The 22263-nt window shown below is 33.4% G+C and overlaps 3 protein-coding genes and 1 long non-coding RNA gene across 5 annotated transcripts; 2 read left to right on the top strand and 2 right to left on the bottom strand.

The window, feature by feature from the left end:
• Positions 1-879: 879 nt before the first annotated feature.
• Positions 880-5092, bottom strand: CYP724A1 (cytochrome P450, family 724, subfamily A, polypeptide 1). Its single transcript, XM_022277830.2, has 9 exons — positions 4782-5092; positions 3630-3954; positions 2840-2992; positions 2492-2737; positions 2255-2341; positions 1966-2044; positions 1772-1878; positions 1210-1331; positions 880-1139 (listed from the first exon to the last, which is right to left on the bottom strand). Exons 1-9 carry the CDS (start codon positions 5024-5026, stop codon positions 1046-1048), a joined length of 1458 nt encoding a protein of 485 aa, XP_022133522.1. The 5' UTR covers positions 5027-5092; the 3' UTR covers positions 880-1045.
• Positions 5093-8677: 3585 nt separating this feature from the next.
• LOC148212076 (uncharacterized) lies at positions 8678-10979 on the top strand. 2 transcript variants are annotated; one of them, XR_015790365.1, is made up of 2 exons: positions 8678-9271; positions 9574-10979. It is a non-coding gene; the product is annotated as an uncharacterized LOC148212076 (long non-coding RNA). The 2 variants fall into 2 exon arrangements; XR_015790366.1 differs by having other exon boundaries at positions 9489-10979.
• A 1461-nt stretch (positions 10980-12440) lies between these two features.
• Positions 12441-15483, top strand: LOC111006238 (alpha/beta-Hydrolases superfamily protein). Its single transcript, XM_022278030.2, has 5 exons — positions 12441-13249; positions 14093-14129; positions 14225-14461; positions 14573-14620; positions 14845-15483. The coding sequence occupies exons 1-5, from the start codon at positions 12948-12950 to the stop codon at positions 15319-15321; spliced, it is 1101 nt and encodes a 366-aa protein (XP_022133722.1). The 5' UTR covers positions 12441-12947; the 3' UTR covers positions 15322-15483.
• Positions 15484-15884: 401 nt separating this feature from the next.
• Positions 15885-20039, bottom strand: GPDHP (NAD-dependent glycerol-3-phosphate dehydrogenase family protein). The gene is made up of 11 exons (XM_022278028.2): positions 19388-20039; positions 19193-19269; positions 19026-19098; positions 18718-18935; positions 18003-18113; positions 17317-17380; positions 17198-17235; positions 16998-17118; positions 16856-16910; positions 16712-16760; positions 15885-16417 (listed from the first exon to the last, which is right to left on the bottom strand). Exons 1-11 carry the CDS (start codon positions 19731-19733, stop codon positions 16241-16243), a joined length of 1329 nt encoding a protein of 442 aa, XP_022133720.1. The 5' UTR covers positions 19734-20039; the 3' UTR covers positions 15885-16240.
• Between the last annotated feature and the right edge of the window lie 2224 nt (positions 20040-22263).

Here is a 22263-nt window from a genome sequence, read left to right as displayed (position 1 = left end):
ATGGTTGTATTTGTTTTAAAAGAAAACTTGAAAGGCCATTTTTTTAATAAAATTTTTTTAAAGGTCTCAACGGTGCAAGAAGAGATAAAAGTAAATGGATTTGAATTTAAATGAAGTTTTTTAAAAATAATTATATATACTATTAGTTCATATTTTTAATATTATAAAAAAGTATGGAAAATATATTATTTTATACTACAAATTACATTAATAATTGAAAATTAAAAAAATATATATACTTAAGAAAAATATAAGACTTTATAGAATTGGGACCTTAGACTATTACCTCCCTTGTTTATACCTTAAAATAGGTTCAACATTTTTTGTATGTTCAAATATAACTATGTTTATGCAAGAAATTGCACAACCTCAAATTAACTCGAATTCGGTTCCAGCTCCGACCTGAAACTCAAAGGGAAGACCTGCACAAGAGGACAAAATCTTCGACACTCAAGTCAGTAAGCAGCTCAGACTCAATATTAAGTTCGAGGAGAAATTCAGTACTGATGGTAAAATGAGGCCCTCTATTTATAGGTTTAGGTTTCGATAAGGGTTGCGTCATGCGGTTACCTTGATCAGATTTGAGGTTGGACGTGTCGGACACTAGCAGATCGAACTCGGATACTTTCCCGAAAACAACGAGTTGATGCTTGATAGGAAATGGCGAGTCTTCCACCTCGGAAGGTTCCGAGATGGAGCTCCATAAGTTTGTTCTATCAGATCTTTCTTTAGTGACAAATCCTCGTCCTCCACGTGGCAATAGGATTTTTCCACCCCAAACAAACTCAAATGATTTTATTTCTATAGTGTTGCGTATTCAAATTAAAAGGTTTTTATTATGTTTCACATCAAAGAACTATGCTAAAAGGGAAAATGGTGTAGAACTAAAAATAAGCCATTAATTTGACATATATATTCCAAGCTTTGGTGTGTGGACACCATATACCGTTACAATACAACAGAGATTATACTATATTTCACAAAAGCTTAGGACATAATATTTTACAATAAAGTTTCATTTAAAAACCAGTCTCTCATTTGATGATCAGCAGCTGCAGGGCTCAATCTCCAACAACAAGTCCCTTTTAAATTGAACATATGGGTAAGCTAGTGGACATTCATCTGCTCTTGTCTTCCACCTAAATGAAACATGTTTTAGTTTCAAATAATTTTCAAATGAAAAGTTTTTTTTTTTGGTTAAAAACTGACCTATAATTAAGGACAAGATGATGGAGGAAGAAAGAAATCTCTAGTTTGGCAAGCTCAACCCCTGGACAAAGCCTTGGCCCTCCACCAAATGGTGTCACTTTTTTGCCCATTTCTTTATCATCCTAAAACCCAAAACACACCACAAAGTCAAATAGTTTGTGACTAAAAAGAGTGATATATGTTTGCATATAAAGTGAAGAGAAAGTTGAGTGAAAAAAAAAAAACTTAGGGCAGATAAATTAAATATGAGTTGAACACCGAACACCATTCTTTTATGCTTTTTAGCATTTTGAAAAATAATTCTAAATCGACTAAATACATTATCTTAGAACTATTTTGTACTCATTCAGGCCTCGTTTGTTCTTTAGTGGTATTGACAAGAATATACAAAACTCATGTTTCTTCGTCAAATTAAATATATCAACGATAATCCAAACCGAACAATTAAAAGTACTCCTAAAATGAACTCTAAATTCTATTATTATTATCATATCATTTTTTATCTAGTAAATATATGTTCACACATGGGGTGGTTATAGGGATTAAAAGAAGAATTGCTTACCGTCCATCTCCAAGGATTGAATTGTTGAGGATTTGGATGAAGGGCTGGATCGAGATGAACTGCTGAGAAAACTGGATGAACTTTCCATCCAGAGGGTATCACAATTTCTACACCACATATATATATCAAATTTTATTTCTACAACCTAATTAGATAATATTATATACAATGGAGATAATTAAGATCAGACCTACCTTTGAACTTGACATCTTTAACCGCTTCCCTGTGCAAAAATTTGACCACATTCCCACATCTCATGGCTTCAAACATCACCTAAATATATATATTATGTTGCAGCCTTCCATTAGGTTTTATATATATCAGCATAATATATAGTTCAAAACTATAGGGTAAAAGAACTTATAATTAATGGGTGCACTCCATTTGTTCGGGTCTATATATATTTTAGAAAATTAGTTGAAAATAGAATGCTTTATCTTGAAATTGTTTTTTAATTGGAAAAAACTATTTAGAAATCTTTACATTGTTTGTGAACTCCATTTGTTTGTAATCTTCCAAGTTGAGACTTTCACCATTCCTTTTACGGATTCTTATTGCTTCATGTTCTTCCTGCACCATCATTTATCAAGATTAATTAATTTGGGTATCTGCGATACAATATATTCATACTAGAAAAGAAAAGTCATACATCTAACGATCACGAGAGTATAATAATTATAATGTGACAATAAATAATAGGTTTTTTTTTTTTTGATATACCTTTAACTTTGCAAGAACATTGGGAGGTGAATGTGCAAGAAAATAGACAATCAATCCCATAAGGGTAGCTGTTGTCTCATAACCTCCAAGCAATATGTCCAACACAACACTCACAATCTCTTCATCATTAAGCTTCCAATTTGACATTATGACTTGTAGAAAGTCCTCATCAGCCCCCACCACCATTCCCCTCCTTTTTCTCTCCCTCATCATCTCTTTTACCATGCAGGAAAGCCTCTCCCTAGCCTAATCAACAGCATATAACGTAACGGTTCAGATAATAATGTAGCTGACAGTTATACAATATGTACTATTGAAAGTACGAAAAGGATTAGGAGATAATAGAACCTTGACAGCATTAGAATATGCTGTCCCGGGGAGATTTATAGGCAAAGAAACAAAGCCTTTCATGTACTTTTCGAACTCTTCCAATATTTTTGATCCTATCGCCTCTTTCGCTTCAATGCCCAGAAGTTCCTTCACCATAATGCTAAGAGCAAACTGAAAAATAATATAGGTAAAAACACTGACACAGATTTCTACTTTGCATATGGAATGAAAATTAATTACAATGAAATTTATAAATTCAAAACACATAGTCATAATTTTTAAGACTATTCGATAACCATTTTATTTTTTAGTTTTTTAAGGTCCATTTAATAACTGTTTCTAATGAATAGAAATAAAACTATATGTTTACTAAATGTTTCTCTATCTCTTATTTTCCTTCTTATGAAGAAGAAGAAACAAAAACAGAAACAAAAACATGTTTGATAACTATTTGTTGTTTTTCTTTCTAAAATTTTAAATTAGAAAAGTAAAATTTATATACGATGAAAATTAATTTTTTATAAATTAATTATTCAAAATTTGTATCTATCTCACATCTTATAAGTAAATTTTTATTAATGTATTGAAAAAGACTAGAAACTGTAAATAATAATAATAAATTTGATTTTGTTGTTTCTAAAATTTTTACTTAATTTTGAAAACGTTTATTCCTTTTAAAAATAAAGATAGAGAAATAAAAAATAGTTACCAAACAATATATTTCTTCAAAAATAAAAAATAGAATGTTACTGGATCAATTTCAAAAACAGTTTGAAGACAAAATAAAGAAATAGACGAGTAGTTTTACCATCTTGACTTCTTTGCAAAAGAACACTTGGTTTTGGGATCGCCATGAGTCCATCAAAGATATAGTGAGGTTGTGGACGCAGTGAAGGAAACTGGGTCTGGATTTGCACCAGCCGATGAAGCTAACGACGACGTTTCTGAGCTTCCGGTGGGTGTCTCCGGCGGCAATAATCAGCGAATTGGTGCCGAGAATGCCATGCATCGCCTTCGGATAACTCACTTTGAAAAGTTTGTCGTCGTTCTGAAGAATGAACATATTCAGCTCTTGATCGCACGACACTATCGCCGGCCACCCGAATAGATGAGACTTGAAAACCTTCCCGTACCTGCAAACAACCCAACAACTTAACAACTTTAAACGATTGATTTTGATATGAAATTTCGTAAATATTTATAGGATGTCAAAGTCCAGTCAACTAACGTCTGGGTGTCAGATAAAAGATCTCAGTTTGAAAAGATAAACAACCTTAACAATCTCATTTTAGTCCATGCTACTTCCCTTACAAAAAGACTTAAAAATTTGGGGAGGAAATGATACGACAGGAATTTAAAACTGATAGCTAAAAAATCAATATTGATATAGTTTCAAAATCCAACAAACTAACATCTGTGTCCAAAAAAATCTCTCTATGAAAATATAAGAAACTTTAACAATCTCATTTTAGTGTATGCTACTCCCCTCACTTAAAAAACTCACTGCAAGAAAGTTGTTGTTCCACGACGAAATCTACAGACGAAAATAGAATTCGTCACTAAATAAGCGATGAAAATATCAATTTGTTGCTAGTATAGCAACTGGAAGAAAAAACGTCACTTTTTAAGCGACGAAAATATTTATTTGTTACTCTAGATGCGACGAAAAAGTGAAACAACGAAAGTAATCTATCGCAGTGGTTGACCGCGCCCATTCCAAAATAAGGGCGCACTCACCAAAATTTGCAACGCGACTGGAAGATCAATAGCAATACTGCTCTCGCGACTATTCTTGTGTCATTTTTTTTTCTTCGCTGATTGGACGCAAGATATACTTGTCACTAAATGTCATTTTTTTCAGTGACTTGAAAATTTGGAGAGGAAATTCTATTACAGGAATTTAAAAATGATAGTCCAAAACTTAAGTTTTAGATAAATTTAATCAGCGTTGGAGGTTTACCTGGAGCAATGATGGTGGAGGAAGGTTCCAATGGAGTTTGAAGGATGGGGCTTGAGAAGGCCGAGAGTCTGTCCAAGGAATGGGAAGCCCATGGAGCCAGGAGGCAAATTAGGGTAATTTTGTGCTGCCTTTATTACAGAGAGTTTCAGAAGAGAGTGGGAGATGATTGCGGCCATTGCCAAGCTCAAAGCTATCACCAAAATGGTGGCCGGGCTCAAACTTGCAGCTGCAGCAACTAATTCCATGGCGTTTACAAACTCAGGATCCTCTCTTCCACTGGGTACTTTTGTCCCCTTTTCTTTCTCTTTATATAGAATGGAATCCCAATAAGATCCGGACGTGTGTTTGAGTTTAATATATATATATATATATATATATATATGTTAATGAATTTTACAATATGATAAAACTAAAATAAACATTGTGATAGAGATAAGTACAGAGTCAAAAAAGTAATAGAAACAAATACATTTAAAATGTTAGGATCTCGTTTTAATGATCATAAGTGAGCTTGTTCTGGTAAGAGAATTTTTAATTTTTAATTTTTAATGTTCAGAATTTTAATAATTTGAATATATGTATGTTTGATGAATACACTTACCTAACTTAGTCGAATAAAAAGCATCTCCAAATTTGTTTCTATTAAATATTTTCAACACTCTAAAACATTTTATCCAATCTTCACACGCCCTTTTATGGGAGTTTCGACACTTTGGTTGATTTTTTTGGTAGTGAAAAGCCAAAGCATCAATTATAAAAAAAAAAATGCAAAATGTTCCCTAAAGAAAGAACACAAGCTTTTGAAATTTCAACCACTTTTAGAGGGATAGAAGCCGAAGTATATATATCAAAAGTTTTATATATCTTTTTTTTTACTAGATATATATGTTTTAGTCCTTGTTTTTTTTTTAATTTTAATAATTTTCAATTTATTTCCTCACCATTGAAAATATTAATATGGGTTCCTGACAATATATTTGGTGAAATGGATGAAAATATAATAGAGAGAAAATAATGTCATTAATAGAAGAAATCAATAAATTTCTACTCATTCTTTTAGAAGTTTTCTTGTCTTAAAATAACATTTTTTCCTATTTTAAATTTATGTCAATTCATTAACCAATTTAAACGTTTATGTCGATAGTGAGATATTAAATGGAAAAATGTATTAAAACATCATAGATTAAATTGAAATATTAGTTTTTTTTTTTTTTTTTTTTTGGTGTTGTTGATGGTGATGTTGGCATTTGTGGATTCTTTTTAAGCAGCTCTTCATAATTGAAATCCTCTTCTTTTGAAGACAGCAAAGAGAAAGTCCCATATCCCATGGGCCAACAAAAGAGGCTGAGGGGACACAACACATGATGCACACGTGCGATTGGGGTTTGGTTGGGACCTTCTCTTTAATTGTATTTCATATATTCATTGCTTTTTTTCTTTCCAAAGTTGTGATTTGCTGGACATCAATTCTTACTGCAATAATCATGTTTCAAAAATTCCTAGTGCTTTTCAAAGAAAAAAGTAAATACTTTTGAAAAATTTGCTATTACAATCTGTTTAATTAGTATAGCTTTTATAATAAGTTATTTTAAACAACGAGAAAATCTCATTTTGAAGAAATGCGAATATATAATTATCTAAATAGTAACTTTAAAGTGATTGGCACGCTTGTCGTTTATAATACGTAAAAAGTGACTTTTAGAAAGATAGGTACGACAAACTCACCTTTAATAATATTCGTTAGTTAATTAAACAACTAATTGAATATTAACTCTGATGTAACCATTAAATAAATTTTAGTTGAGTTTATAATATTTTTAAAGCTTAATTATCTTTGACATATTGATTTATTTATCTCTTTCTCAAGTACTATATACTAACTTACGCGATGCTAATACGGTGAGTTGAATAGAAAAATACACCAATTTTTATGTCCCACTTTGGACTATATGCATATATTTTTATTCGCATAATCTAAATTTGTACATTTTGTGATTGAATTGTGCAAATGAATGAGAATAGTTTTAGGAGCTCGTAATAAGTTTGGTTTAAAGTTAATAAAATCCAAATTAATTATATAAATCTAACCCGCTAAATCAAACACCCATAAATCATAATTATTGAGGGCAATTTTTTTTTTTTTTTGAAATGTGACAGCATTTGTTGATGTTTTTGTTAATGATGGTTCATATTGCACGTATGGGAGGCGAATCATGATTGCACTTGTCTCTTCTTTTAATTTATAATCATATCATATGCCTAAACGTAACCCTTTTTTTTTCTCTTTTTCTTTCTTTTGAAGTCGGCCATAGGCTTTTTCCATATGTTGATTGTTGATTTGTCTACGTTTTAATTATAAAGGGGCAGTATATAATAATGTGATCACCAATTATATTCTTTTTATTTTCTAAATAGGGGGATGCCAATTTGAAATTTCGAAGACAGCTAGCTACAAATAGAAATTTATTAAAACTCTTTTTATTTACTTTAAATGTGGATGTATAGGAATTATTTTATTTTGCTTTTTGCTTTTTGGTTCTAACTTTAATTTGGGTCACAATGATGGCCGGTGGGAACGAAATTTTGTTTTAGCATCCTCCTATTAATTTATTCATTTCTAAAGATTATAATTTCATCTTCAGACGTCTAAAATATCTGACTATCAAAAGATGATCTAGTGGTCAATAAAGATCAATGTAAATAACAAACAATTTAGAGGAGATGAGTTTAAATCATGGTGGTCATCTACGTAGGATTTAATATCATACGAGTTTCCTTGTCCGTGATTAGTCGAAGTGCAAACTATATAGACACGCGGATAATAGCATCAACATCTTGAATGTTCTAGATGTCAAAAAGAAAAAAAAAATTCTTGAATGCTCTACATTTTCTAGTAAAATCATTGTATGTAATCGTAACTTCTTTCCTTCTTATTTGACTATTTAACATTATTATAACTATGGTCATTTTTTAGTTTTTATGGGAGTGATGCATGTATAATGAGTGTATATATATTGTCGGTCTATATATTATAAACTATTAATTAGATGAGGATATTAAACTACAAATAGAGATGTTTGTACAGTAAAATTGGTCAAGGCTAGGTTGCACTTGGTCGAAGAAATTAATTGGGAAGAGCTTTAGTCTTGCTGGCAGAGAAAAACCTGTATATAAGAGGCAAACACTCCGACGTTCAAGTCAATTTAAGTTGGACTTAGATATGAAGACTGAGTTAGAATGTGATACCAGGTGCAGAAGTGAGGTCTGACGAACCGTTATTCATGTCGTCTTGAAGGTCGAGTTGTCAGGTGACTAAAGTCAAGGGAGAAATTTCAATGTCTTTTGCAACTAGGTACGAAGGTCAAACCCTCTTTAGGTAGCCTCCATATCAGACTTGATCTTCCGACCTCTCTCCATTCTCCACGTATCAAGCCCGAACAAGAGATATGATCAATTCTTTCATCATTTCTTGACTCAATATTATCCATTTCTCTCTTAACATGCAAATAATTAAGGTCTTCCCTTATCCAATAATTCTCTCTCTCTATGCCATATATACGATGACAAGAAGACTACTACTCTCTCTCTCTAACATGCGTCAACTGATCTCTCTGACTCTCTCTCATGCATGCAAAACCAGAATTATACCCTCTCTCTTACATGCCTACACCACTCTCTCTTTCGATCATAAAAGATCTCTCTCTCCTCATCTAACATTTTCTCTCCCTAACATGCAAAATGCCAAGGCCTGTACCACCACCAAGTCACCAATCACAACCATCGAGAAGTGATGTGATCCGAGTGCGCAGAGGCACGGGACTTTGAATTCTAATCATTCCAACTGAAACAGTTTAAATAACCGGAAAATATTTTTTGTAATTGGAGTCGGAAAAAGAATTCGTAGGGTTCTTGTAATTTTCACTTGGTCGACTTTGTTTTTGGTTGACCGTACGTGGTTTTAGTTCCTTACTTATTTTCTATTTATTCTTATCCTATTTTTTCCATGAGTATAAGCGTATCACCATCTATCACTAGCAATCATGTGCTTTAAATTCGATATAAACATATGCAAAGAGTCGTGATTTACCTTTGGAATTTGGAATTGTAAAATTTTGCCATGATTTATTTAAATCGTGATTACGACCCACGATTCATTACTTCCAAAAACTACCTTAATTTTGTTACTTTTTCTAACTTCAATTTTTTTTTTTCAGAAAAGGTCCCGCGAAGTTAAGTTGGACTGTTGGAGTATCCTCTGTTCATCAAACTAAGAGAACTCGGCCCATTGCCAATTCTCTCACATTTCTTTTACGAAAACCCAATTTTACAATTGGGTCCGCTCCATCTGAGGCGGATGATTCGCGGATGGCTTGGGCTGACACTGAAGATGAAGAAGAACAACAAATATGAGAAGCTGCGGATGAGGGAGCAGCTCTGAGACTGAGGAATCATCGATATGCTACAGTCTACACAAACTGATGATATCTAAGGTCGCCCTTAATTTTCTTCTTCTACCAAACCAATATATTTGTTTAACAACACTTGATTTTTCAATTTTTGTCATACTAGTTTGCTTTGGGTTCGGTTTACTCTACAATTCAGAAACCGTCCATTCTACACTCTGCAATTGATTGCCATCCAATGGGGATTTTTGTCCATTAATCAAGACAAAATTTGATTCTTGTTCTAACTCCTAGTTTCTTGTAGGATGTGGGAATTTAAAACTCTGACCTCAGAAGAAGGAATTATATGCCTCTACTATCTGTAATCCTCCTCTTTGGTTTATTTATAGGCTGCCATCCAAGGATCTGTCATATTCTTTAGAGGTGTCCATTAGCAAAGGAGATATGGTGGAGATTTCTGTAGTTTTTTGGGTGACTTTCGTTCCTAGTGAGTCTTGTTGCACTATATTAGAACTGAAGAAGATATTCTCCAATCTGAAATTCCTTTCTTTTAAGTTGTTATTTTCCCTTTGGAGGCCTTCTTGCGGGCCTTGGCCTGTGTTTTTGTATGGTCTATGGCCTGCTCTTGTATTCTTTTTCATCTTTATTTTTTTTTATAACAGTCGTAGTTTTGTTCCAAAGGTCCCGGGACATTAAAGATTTTTGTTATTAAATTCAAATTTTAGACTTCTATGCCAATATGATAAGTGATCTCAAACCCTTGCCCATTGGGCTGCTCCTTGGGGCTGTTTCTTTTTTCTTCTCTTAATGCAACGGTTTTCTTTTCTATTAAGAAAAAGCTAAGCAAATTGTAAGCCTCGAGAGTCTTTCAAAACCTAACAAGCCACAAGACACATAATTTTGGTTGAGTTCTCCAAAGTGTCCTTGCTGCATAATGCAGACAAAAATTAATACACATCTTTGTAACATCACACTAAATTCCTGTGTATTTGCAGTATCAATTATATGGGCAGCCAGTTTATCCAATTTCCATTCTTATAGAACTGCAAGCAACAAATATATCACTGGATTATTAATTAGTAAACGGTTCTGCTTCATTATTGTTCTTGCTTCTAATTTCTGTTCCTGAATTCGGTCCCTTGTGGCTTGGCTGATACTGATATGATGATATGTTGAACTTTTGAATGTGGGGTATTGGCTGCCTGGCATATCACATCTATCATTTAGCAGATCCATGTGATTTTAGCTTGACTAAAGACCTGGTTGGCACATGAGATCTGGCTATTAAATCTTTTGTTGGCCTTTTCTTGTTGGCTGCTTTTTATGATTGTGAATTGTGATTAGAATGGTTCAAAGTACCAACTGAGATCGATAAGACTCGAGCAATAGGGATGAACACGATTACATGATCGTTGTTATCGATAATCATACTCATCTGTCTTACTTGAGACTAATGATTTAGAGGGCTGAATTCTAACTGCTGTTTCTTTAGGAAGAGAGGAAGAACTTCTTTGATTTCCTTTCTCCTTGATTCAGTTATTTTTGAACTTTGTGGATGTACTCTGAAACCTCGGTCGGTTCGATGTACATGAGAAATCAAGCGTTCATTCGGATAAATGAAAGAATACGTGTAGAGATAGAAGAAAAAATAAAGTACAGGAACCTGGGAAACTAAGTAAGAGACTAAGGATAATTACAAAATTTGTTTGTAACAAACATAAAAGAGACGTGTTGAAAAGTTGAACCATATTACTACTTTTCTGAATAGTTGATGCAGAAGGCTCATGTTCTTGTACCATATTACTTTTTATTTTGAATCTCTTGGTTTTGGATTCGACTGTTTGTCTCCCTTAAACAGATTTACATCAATGCTGATTCAATTTAAGAATATATTATGCTCACATAAAGTAAGAGTATGCTAACTCTTTTTTTTTTTTTTTTTTTTTTTAATGTTTTGAGAATAGTTTTATATATCTTTATGGGCCCTTTTCAACTTTATGCTAAATGTGCTATTAGATTTTAGCGAAATTGGCAGAAGATAGTGTTGAAATTATTTTTAATACATAGAAGCTAGTGTTGGATGTCTGCCTAACTTTGAATCGCTTTATGCAATTCAACCATAATCTCACAAATTTTTTTTGTATGGGTGGCAATTCACAATGTAGTATTGCTAAATATGATTTTGTAAATAAAATAAAATTCTAAAAATTTTCGGACTCCTGTTTTATCATTTTTATATAATTCTTTTTTTACCTTCCACTCATTTACGGCTCTGGATAGATATCTATCACCAATAGACTATATCATTTGAGCGAGGTAATGTTGTCGATAACAGTAGCACAACTACAAGGATGGGTGGTAGGTAAGGAGAGAAATAGTCAGCAGCGGTAACATTCGTCGAAGGGGAGAAGGAGAGAGGAAAAGAAGACGGAAAGAGAGATATCACAATGATATTATTAAATTAATATATTTTGTCAAATTAATTAGTTAAATGGTCCCAAGTTAAGTGAGTAGTCTAGGGATCATTTAGAACCATTTTACAAACCTCAGAAATCAAAAGTGTTTGCTGAAATTTGGACTAATAAACATCTCCTCTAAACCTCAAGAATTGAAGGTGTATTTCACTCCAAAGACAAAAATATATAATTTGACATTTTTTTCTCTTTAGTTGTTCTTTTGCTTTCAAATAGATGATAACAACGACAAAAATGTATATATATATTTTTAGTACAACAATATAAGGGAAAGATTGAACTTTTGATTTAATTTTTTTTTATTTTATAAACAACATGTGAGGTATGTGTAAATTTCAACCTTTTGGTTGGAGATACATGTCGTCCAATTTCCACTATACTCAAATTGACCCAATAATAATATCTTAATTTTTTTTTGATATTGTATAACTTTTTCATTAATTTCACTTTGACGCTTATATATTACTTTTATCACTAAACCTCGCATGAGAATTTAATCTTTATGTTAAATCCATTCCTTTTTTTTATTATTATTTTTTTTATTTTGATAACTATGTTAAATACTCCATTCTAAACAGTAAGAAATCTCCCATGACACTACACGGGGCTTGTTTTAGACCACATTAATGAAAAGGTTTGAACACGATAATCCAAGATTTAGGTTAATAAAATAAAAGCTAATGATTAGTATCAGCCGAAAAAATTAATCAAAGTGGCTAAAATAGGAAGAACCAGAGATGAAGATAAGGTTTAAGCTTACAATTATCCGTTTGAAACAGAAAATAGAACAATCAAAACGGTCAATAGCAGTACATGAATTTAAGAATCGCCTTAAATCGCTCTCTCTCTCAAAAGATGAATTGAAGTTTAAAGTTTCAGTAATAAAGGCCATGATTGCCATAATTTCAGTGAGGAAGAAGAAGAAGAAGAAGAAAGCTCACCATTTTTTTTTTCCTTTTGTATCTTCGACGCCTCAGAGATCGACTGGTCCACGCTCTCTTCTCTGACCCACCAACCACCATTAAACCCTTTTCTCTCTTTCTCTCTCTCTCACACATGCTTCCATTTATGAACCCATTACCCACCTCATCAATCTCTCTGCCCTTCTCTTTTTGATGTTTCTAAAACCAAATCCCAACTCAGGAAATTCCCGGAATGTCGATCGTTTATTAATTTCGCGCCGTCACACCAAAGGGATTCCTTGAGGTTCGTTGTTCTTTTTTATTTTTTGATTTGCTTGATCTCTCCGTAGGAATGGGTTCTTTGTTCGCATAATCGAGGCCAGAAAAATGGGCGGTGTTACTTCGTCCATGGCGGCGAAACTCGCTTTCTTCCCGCCGAATCCGCCTTCCTACAGACTTGTTGCCGATGAATACACCGGTCTCTTGCTTCTCAGCCCCTTTCCTCACCGTGAAAACGTCGAAATTCATAAATTGCCCACTCGTCGTGGTACTGAGATTGTTGCTGTCTTCATTCGTTACCCCATGGCCACCTCTACGTTGCTTTACTCTCATGGAAACGCTGCTGATATCGGCCAGATGTACGAGCTTTTCATTGAATTAAGCATTCACCTACGCGTTAATCTCATGGGGTACTACTCTGTTCTCTTCTTAATTTTTTGGTACTTTCCTTTGTTCGTGCGATCAACTGCCGCCTATGGATCATCTGAATTTTTTGAAACATCCTACTATTTCTTAAAACTCGGCGGATTTATTTGGGAACTTGGGGCTTGACTGTGATTCTGTCTGATAGCAAGGTTCAAGAATGCCAATTTTAATCAGTCAATTAGTTGTTCAGTTTTTACCTGATTAACCAAACTATTGATGCTAGAATTCAGCTCTCTTGAGTTAACTTGGCGGAGGAGATTTTATCTGATTCTTAGACTCATGATATCTTCGGTTATATAAGGACTGGGCTAGCTAGAGCATAGAGATTTGAGCAGGAACTTATTATCAATATTTCTCATAGAATGCTGAAAGTTCATGGATCCTTATTGCCATCAAGCCTTCTATTTCCAGAATGCTCAACCATAAATCTCATTTTCTGGTTCATAATCAATTTAATCTGCACACTAGGTGAGAATATGCAGCAGTATCCTGCATTTCGGCTGTGGTGTAGAGAAAGAAAACATAAGGTAGATCACTCATAGTACTATAGGAATAATAATTCTTTGCCGGGTTCAGCGTTTCTCTTCTCATTAGAATACGTGGGTCTTCAACTGGATCTTGTACATTCTTCGTCTTCAACATGGCCGTAATAGGGGCATGTTAACTTGAAACTAAATAAACTAATGAAGTTCTTCCTGGAGGGAGGGGGCAATGAGCCACCGCGTAATTTACTCTTGAATTGATTTTTGAGATCTATGATGAACCCCTATCAAAATCACTGCAGGCGAAACTTCTAGCTTCCTAATAAAGTTTGGGAATACGTGCAGGTATGATTATTCAGGATATGGTCAATCATCTGGAAAGGTTTGTTGGATATAAGGGATTTAGATTGAATTGAGATTGTTTGTGGTGTTGGTATGGATTCTAATCCAAGATTCAATGGCTCTTCTAAATTGCAGCCAACTGAGCAGAATACATATGCAGATATCGAAGCTGTATACAAGTGTCTTGAAGAAAGCTATGGTACTAAGCAGGAAGATATCATTCTATATGGCCAATCAGTTGGAAGTGGCCCTACTTTGGATCTTGCAGCTAGGCTGCCTCATTTAAGGGCTGTAGTCCTTCATAGTCCAATACTTTCTGGTTTAAGAGTTATGTATCCAGTCAAGCGTTCATATTGGTTTGACATTTATAAGGTAAAATAAAGCCTTTTTGTTTCAACTGTAATCTTCATGTGTATACTAATCAATTTGTCTTTTCATATGCATCATTCACATGCTGAAATGTGCTGTTTTCTTCTTGTGCAGAATATTGACAAAATTCCCCTCGTCGATTGCCCGGTCCTTATCATCCACGTAAGAACACCCTGTACATATTTATGGTCATTTTCCTTATACCAAAAAACTATAGTTGATACAAAGTGGTCATTGTTTCATTCATGACTTGTCTTTTTCCTGCTCCTTTACCTTTGTTACCTTATATCATGTATGTAATATAAGGTAGGGAATATTTCTTCTATTTTTTTTAATAGAAATGAATTACTACTGTTTTAAGTTATCATTTTTGTCTCTTTTACCAGGGCACTTCAGATGAAGTGGTTGATTGCTCTCATGGTAAGCAACTCTGGGAGCTATGCAAAGAAAAGTATGAACCGCTGTGGATTAAAGGAGGAAACCATTGTGATCTAGAGCTTTATCCTGACTACATCAAACACCTCAAAAAGTTTGTATCAACGGTGGAGAAATCCCCATCCCACAGGCACAGTACCAGGAAGAGCACAGACCAGCTTGAGAAACCTCGAAAGAGTACGGATTTTTTCGAGGTTTCAAGGAAGAGCACAGATAGGAGAGAGAAGCCAAGGCAAAGCACGCCTGAAAAAATGAAGAACCAGTATGGTAATACAGATAAATTAGAAAAAGTGAGAATGTCAGTTGACCATAAAGAAAGGTCGCGTAGGAGCGTCGATTGTCACGAGAAGTCTAGGAAAAGCGTTGATCACCAGTTGGAAAGAGCAAGAAAGAGTGTTGATCGACTTGACAGAATACACACCGGATAATTGTTGGGTATAGCAAAATTGTATTCAGGAACAGGAGTGGGATAGTAAGAATTTCACAAGTTTTTTCTGTTCTATGTATAATTTATGATCTTTAAGATGTGTAGTTTGCCTCTTGAAAGTTTAAAGTTAACTATCAAGAAATGAGAAAAGGATTTAGTGTCTTGTATTGTTCTTGTTTCATTACCATGAAAGCAAAGCTCTTATAAATTTAAATCAATCCAATTAAAGATCATTAGAGCTTTTTGGTCCGATTAGCATCGAATTTAATATTCAACAATAGATGGAAAATGATTATGAATATTTCAGATCATCTACAGTGAAATAAATCTTTGTGGTCACATAGAGGAACTAATCCTCATCTAGAGCAGATTTAAGAAGTTTACTCACCAAGCCCTGTGCTGTTGGCTGTGTCGCTATTGACATTATTCTTCTTGCTCCTGAATGGCCTTGTTATCCCATTTCTGAGTTGAGTGGAGGAACTTGACATCATTAACAAAGAGCCCAATATAACTGGAATTGCAATCTTAATAGATTGCTTTATCAAATTTCAAAAAGTTGGAGAATGAATCAGAAAAGGAGTTTCTTAAAACATGTGTATCAACAATTTCCATTAAAGGAGAAACTTACAGATTTGGATATTATGACATGTTTCTGTATAACAGCTAACAGCCTTACAGTTACACTAATCAGTCTTATCTTCCAACAACATAGGAAATTCGTTTGAACATCTGAAAACTGAAAAGAGAAAAGTCTTGAGAATCTCAGCTGCCTCAGGAAAACAGCATTTTGATCTCTCACATGCCGAGCTCTCAAACTTGCTGCAACCTACCCGCCATTCGATTGAGCACTTTTCAGTCCAAGATGAAACTACCTTCATGAAGACACTACATCTGAAATAGGTGAGCCAATCTTGTTAAAATTATTGAGCATGACCATCAATAACAGAGAAGTTGGGTTTGCGCTCGCTATATTCGACGATGGCTGATGGTGAAAAATGTCCAATACAGATCTCGTGAACTGATGCAAATAATGGAAACAGCTCCAGCCACCCACGGTGACTTAAAACCTCGTACATCTCCTTTGCAGTGGAGACACCCTTTAAAATGTAACATGAACTGTTAGTATTATACCACAAGAATTTTTCTTGATAATGTAACAAGAGTACCACTAGATTTGAGGACGAATACAATCAAATCAACTTCTGTATTTTCCAGAAATAGGTGTCCTAAGAATTTGTTTATCAGGGGTGAGTTTTTTAGCAAGAAACAAGTATCTTGCTTCCCTTTTAATCCTATGACATATTCTTCCTCAAATATCTAAATGAATATTAACAATCAGCCATGGTTCATTTATGAAAGCTATAAGTCAATTATGTCGGTGAGGTAAAAACCTGCAATTTTTGGCCCTGCAACATCTCTGCTTCAAGTTCATCAAAAGACCTAAAATGGGAGAAGGTAAAAATAAAATTACATATAGTGACACTCAACATCCATGTCGAAAAATAAAATCCATGTTTTAGAGTGGCAATATTAACCTTTTCCCTCCATTCTTTGCGAAAGCTGCTGCAACTTTTCTGTTTCTTCCTCCCACTGGCAAATACACATTAGTTCTACTGAGTGTGACAAGAGAGAGTGTAAAGGAAGAAGAACAAACTGAATGAGGAAAATTATTCTTACAGCACGTTGTGATCAGATCGGCCACTCCACAACTCTCAAAGAAAGTACTATCATTGACAGATGAAAACAGCAGCTTGGAAATCATCCTCATCTCTCTCAGACCAATTCTCATTATTGCAGCCTTTCCAATCAAATGAATGGTCAAGACATGATAAACACATGTAAGTTACTTTTTGAACTCTTAGAAGTAATTTGTGTACCTTCGTGTTATTTCCCATTTCCAAACCATCAACAAAACCTGTCACATCAAATTATTTAAAGGCCGTTCTTCATTATAAGCAGAAAAGGAGAAGCCAAATGATAAAGGTTTATGATTAACCTGCTGCTAATGCCACAACATTTTTAAGGGTTCCACACATTTCAACTCCTTCAACATCTTGGACCTTTCAATAGTTCACGATTAGAAGGGTAACAAGAAAGCCTTTCACTAGTCAATTTGAAATAAAACTACGATTCTATCGCTCACAATAAACTGAGGTGTATTTTTCCTTTCAATATTCTGCATGAAAGTTTACAGCCTTCCTACTATAGGATGTCTCTCATAACTATGTAAATATTCTATTCTAGTCCTTAAACTTTTATGCTAATTTTATTTTAGTTTCTAAACTTTCAAACAATCTAGTTCAAAAATCATTTTAATCCTTATCGTTATTTTTTATGATAAAGATTTGACATAAAAACATCTTTTATCATGTCACATGTAGTAGGTCAAGTGTCAATTTTCTAATGAATGGGGATTCGTGTTAAATGATCAAAAGAAAATTAATCATAAAAGACGAATAATTTTTATGCAAATTTTAGAGACTAAACTTTATAGATTGTTTTAAAAGTTTAAGAAGCAAAATAAAATAAGTACAAAAATTAAAGAACCAAAATAAGACTAAAACCTAGTTCTATACATCAATTTGTGAGTGATATATTAGCATGGAACAGTATCAAACTATTCATAATTGAGATTGGAAGTGATTGCTGAATAAGATAGATGTGGTAATGCACTGTACTTACAGGTGTAACAACAAAATAGGGAGTGCTGAAAAGTTGAACCCATTTTTCAGCTATCTCTCTCATGTTCTCCCTGTATCCCACTGTTGCTTCACTAAACTTCTCTACAGCAATCTGCATGTACAGTTTAGCAACCTTAAAATAAAGATTAAAAAAAAGGACGGAAAATTTTTAAATCAAGCAAACTTAGTATAACACCATTTTAGGCCATAACGATTTCATTTTTAGTTTTCTTTTTCTAAAATTAGGCTTGTTTTCTCTGCCATTTCTTTGGTAAGTTTTCACACTTCCCTTCTGAACACATTTGAATTCTTAGCTAAAATTTAAAAACAAAAATAAAATTTTGGACTTTTTTTTTTCCAAAATTCTGCTTAGATTTTAAGAACATTTTTTTAAAAGTTGATAACAAGGTAAAGGAATACACAAGTAGAAGTGAAGTAATGGTTATTGTTATAAGCTTAATTTTCAAAACTATAAAATAAAAAACAAAAGGGTTATCGAAGCATGCCAAAATTTTCTATTTACCAACATGTTTCTTTATTTCTAATCTAATTTCAAAATAGTTTTAGAAATCCCAACCAAATTTTGAAAACTAAAAAAAAAAATAGTTTCGAATAATTTTTGTTCAATAGCATTTTAAACACAGGTACAAGCAGATCTCACGATCTTAACTTTTAAAGACAGAAAAATTGAAAACAAAATTTTATCAAATCGGTACCTCATTTGCTATGTTAGCCCCCATAAGAACACAGCAATTGATCCCCAGTTCCTGGGAGATGAGGGAAGAAATCATGCATGGACCTTCCTTCTTCACCTCCATTCCTTTGATGAGGGAAATGGCTTCCACATCTCTCCTTATCTTTCCAACCAGTCTCTTGCAAATCCCCTCCACAAATTGATGGGGAGTCACAAACACCAACATATTAGCATCCTTCACTGAGATTTCAACCCATTAGAGCCACAAGAAATGGCAGATTCACCATGTGAATGAGATCAAGAAATCAGAACACAGCTCGAATTGAATACCTGCATTTTCAAGGTCTGGGTCTGCAATAACATTCTTCCCAAGCTTTATACCAGGGAGATACTTAACATTCTCCTGTTAAACGAAAAAAGATTCAAGAATTTCTTATAAACAACGCTCTGAAACTCCTGAAATGGAAACATAAACGTAAATCAACAGAACACATTACATTGTTGAGGTTGATAACATCAGTTAACTTCTCACCAGTAGGTAAAGTCTCCTCATACACCCACATTCTAACCTCATCTAGAATTCAACAGGGGGTGGGGAGGAAAAACAAAAAACCCCCAAATACTCAAAATGGATTCTCTCAAAATGGGGCAAAAGGAATTCACAAATTAAAGATTCCAGAAAGAAAAAATACCATGGAAAGAGCTCAGCCTGAGGGCATTGGAGGCGATGAGTTTGGCCGCCACACTGCCCCAGTTGCCACTGCCGACGACGGTGACTCTGGATTTGCGAGAAATTTCATCATCGGAGAAATGGGAATCGCCATTGAGAGAAGGGTGTCGAGATTCGATTCCAGGGGCCATGGAGGAAGAAGAAGGAGAGAGAAAATGGAGAAGAGAGCGACGAAGAGTGGGGAGGAATACAATGGAGGAGGAAGAAACAGAATATAAAGGGAAATGTGGAGAATGAAAGAGCTCGTAGTCATAGGGGCGGAGTTGCCATACACGTTTCGGGAGAAACAAAGCACATCTGTGCATCATTTGTTAAATCTGGCGATCCACTCTATGCTCTTCGCTCCACGAACCACAATCCAAAAATCCAAATCCAAATCAAATGGGCTTTTTTTTTTTAACGATTTTTCAGAGCTTCTGATCAGATCATAATCTTCGATTAAAGCTGAAGTGGAAAAATTATTGCAACATTTGTTTTGGGTCTGAAACGGAGAGAGACATGGTATGGTTGTGATTGGGAAAACTAAAAATAGCAAGTTTCATGTCTCGAAATTGGAAATTCTATGGAGTTTCCCAACTTGAATCTGGCGCCAATGGCTGCTGAATTCAATACTTTTCCCATTTCATTACAAATTAATGATTGGTATTAGAAATTGAGAAGTCATGGCTTTATTTCTTCAATGGTTTCAGAAAGAAGCACTATCCTTTGGTTAATTTTTTTTTTATTATTATTATTTAGAAGACACTTTTACAAACATTTAATGCTCTACACAGAAAAAAATAATAGCTAGTATTTAATTGGGTTATTAATATTGGATATTAAATGTATCAATAAAATGGATAAAAATGCCAAAAGTTATAAAAAAAAAATACTCCTGTTTCAAAAATAATTCTATCATTCCAAAAGTTTTTTTTTTTTATACTTTTAAACAAAAATCTATTAATATTTGGCTAAAAAAATCTATTAATATTTTGAACAAAAAATTGACATAAAAGGATATAGAACGCCGTGATAATTAAGATGGCAATTAACATCCATATTTTGCCTTAAAAGTTTTCTTCCTTCATTGTCGAGAGAGTTTGTTTCTCTATTGTCTATCCAATTTTATCCTAATCCCCTTTTAAAAATGATAGCTTCTTCAACATTTTCTCTTTTCCAACTTAATCCAATTTAAAATATGGAACAACGTAACAACTAACATGGCTCATTTGGTAATGTTTTGCTTATTATTTTCTCTATTTTAATAAGTTAAAAATAAGAAAAAGCAAGGTTTTTTTTAATGTTTTGGAAAACCCTAAAAATGAGGGAAAAAAATGAAACTTAATTTTATTGTTTCCAAAATTTATTTACTCCGTATGTTCCAAAAACGAGAAACAACGAAACAAGTTTTTTAGATTTTTATTTTTTTCTCATAAAAAGAGATGAAAATATATGAGCAAAAATTTGGATACAAGGACTTAAAACATAGAAACAAAAAGGTGGTGTTCCTCATCCCCACATTTACTGAAAAAATGGGGAAAAGAATGTTGTCAAATACCTCTCTCCTCAATTGCAAAAATTTGCACATGTCGTTTATCTTCCATGTTTCCTCCCTCTTTATTAATTATAACCACTGGTTTTTTGTTCTTTCCACTCCCGGGGGATTTGATGGATAGCTAATTATTTTGTTATATTGGCAAATATAACAATAATTTTTTGATTTGCAAATATGGTAAAATAGTTTGAATCTTATTTTTTGTTTTTTTTTTTTATTCTAATTTTACTCTTTCACGAGGTATATCCGATATACTTGATGTACTATATACTAGATATACAGGAGAATTCCTTTGAAAGCTCATTCCCGATATAAGTTTTGGATTTTATTAATGGATTATTTTGACTTTGTTTCACAATGATCTACCCTATAACCAAATTGTAAACTATGGAAGAGTCTATTTCAACCTTGGATTCCAGTCACACAAGTCAAGTGATGAATATTTCAGCTAAGACCAAAATCGAGCTATTAAAAAGTCCCGAATGACTATATCAAGCCCGATGATATTGTTGAATATTATTAACCCTTCTTCAATGTAAAACTATTTTGGGTGAATATCATTCAACCTTTTGCACGTCCATTGAAGGATATCATTATTAATTATACTAATTGGTAAAATTCTCAATTAAAAAGTAGTAACTAACAAAAATTCTTGGATAACGTTTGTAAGAAAAGACATCTAGTTATTGTGGTCAGTTGGTGTTTTCAATTTCTTCCCACTTGCTATTGCCACTAAGGATGAAAGACACAAGAGCAAGAGTATTTAATGGGAGGCGACCTTACAAATTAAAACTATGCTCTTCACGCATCTCTTTATCTTGCCTTTTCAACCACGAAAACAAAAGTATATTAATATTAATCTTTTTAGACTTTTTTTAATTATTTTATAATCGACATAGCTCAACTAATTCTCATTCCCATTTATAAAAGAAAAAAAGAACTATTTCATAATCAGTTTTTTTAAGAGTTATTTATAATTATAGATTGAATATCCAATAATAATTTCTGGTACAAATATATAAACTAAATATTTATATTTCGAGAATGAAAAGCTCCAAGCAACTATTTTTTATGCTGTTAAACCGTACTTTATACTAATATCTTTCAAATTTTGATATTAAAAATTTTAAAATACAAACCAATTCCAGTTCTAGATAAAAATACATTTTTAAAAATTGGATTTGAATAACTTGTTTCCACCAAAATGAAGCAAAGAAAACTATTCTCACACATCTACAGAGTTAACCTAATAAGTAAGGTTATCTGAAGTTATCTTCAGCTGGTGAGAAAAGCTAGATTCTTTT

The sequence above is a fragment of the Momordica charantia genome, assembly GCF_013281855.1.
Source record: "Momordica charantia cultivar OHB3-1 chromosome 4 unlocalized genomic scaffold, Mcharantia_2.0 BLBB01000004.1, whole genome shotgun sequence".
Taxonomy (NCBI): Eukaryota; Viridiplantae; Streptophyta; class Magnoliopsida; order Cucurbitales; family Cucurbitaceae; genus Momordica; species Momordica charantia.
This window is presented reverse-complemented; position numbering and strand designations above follow the sequence as displayed.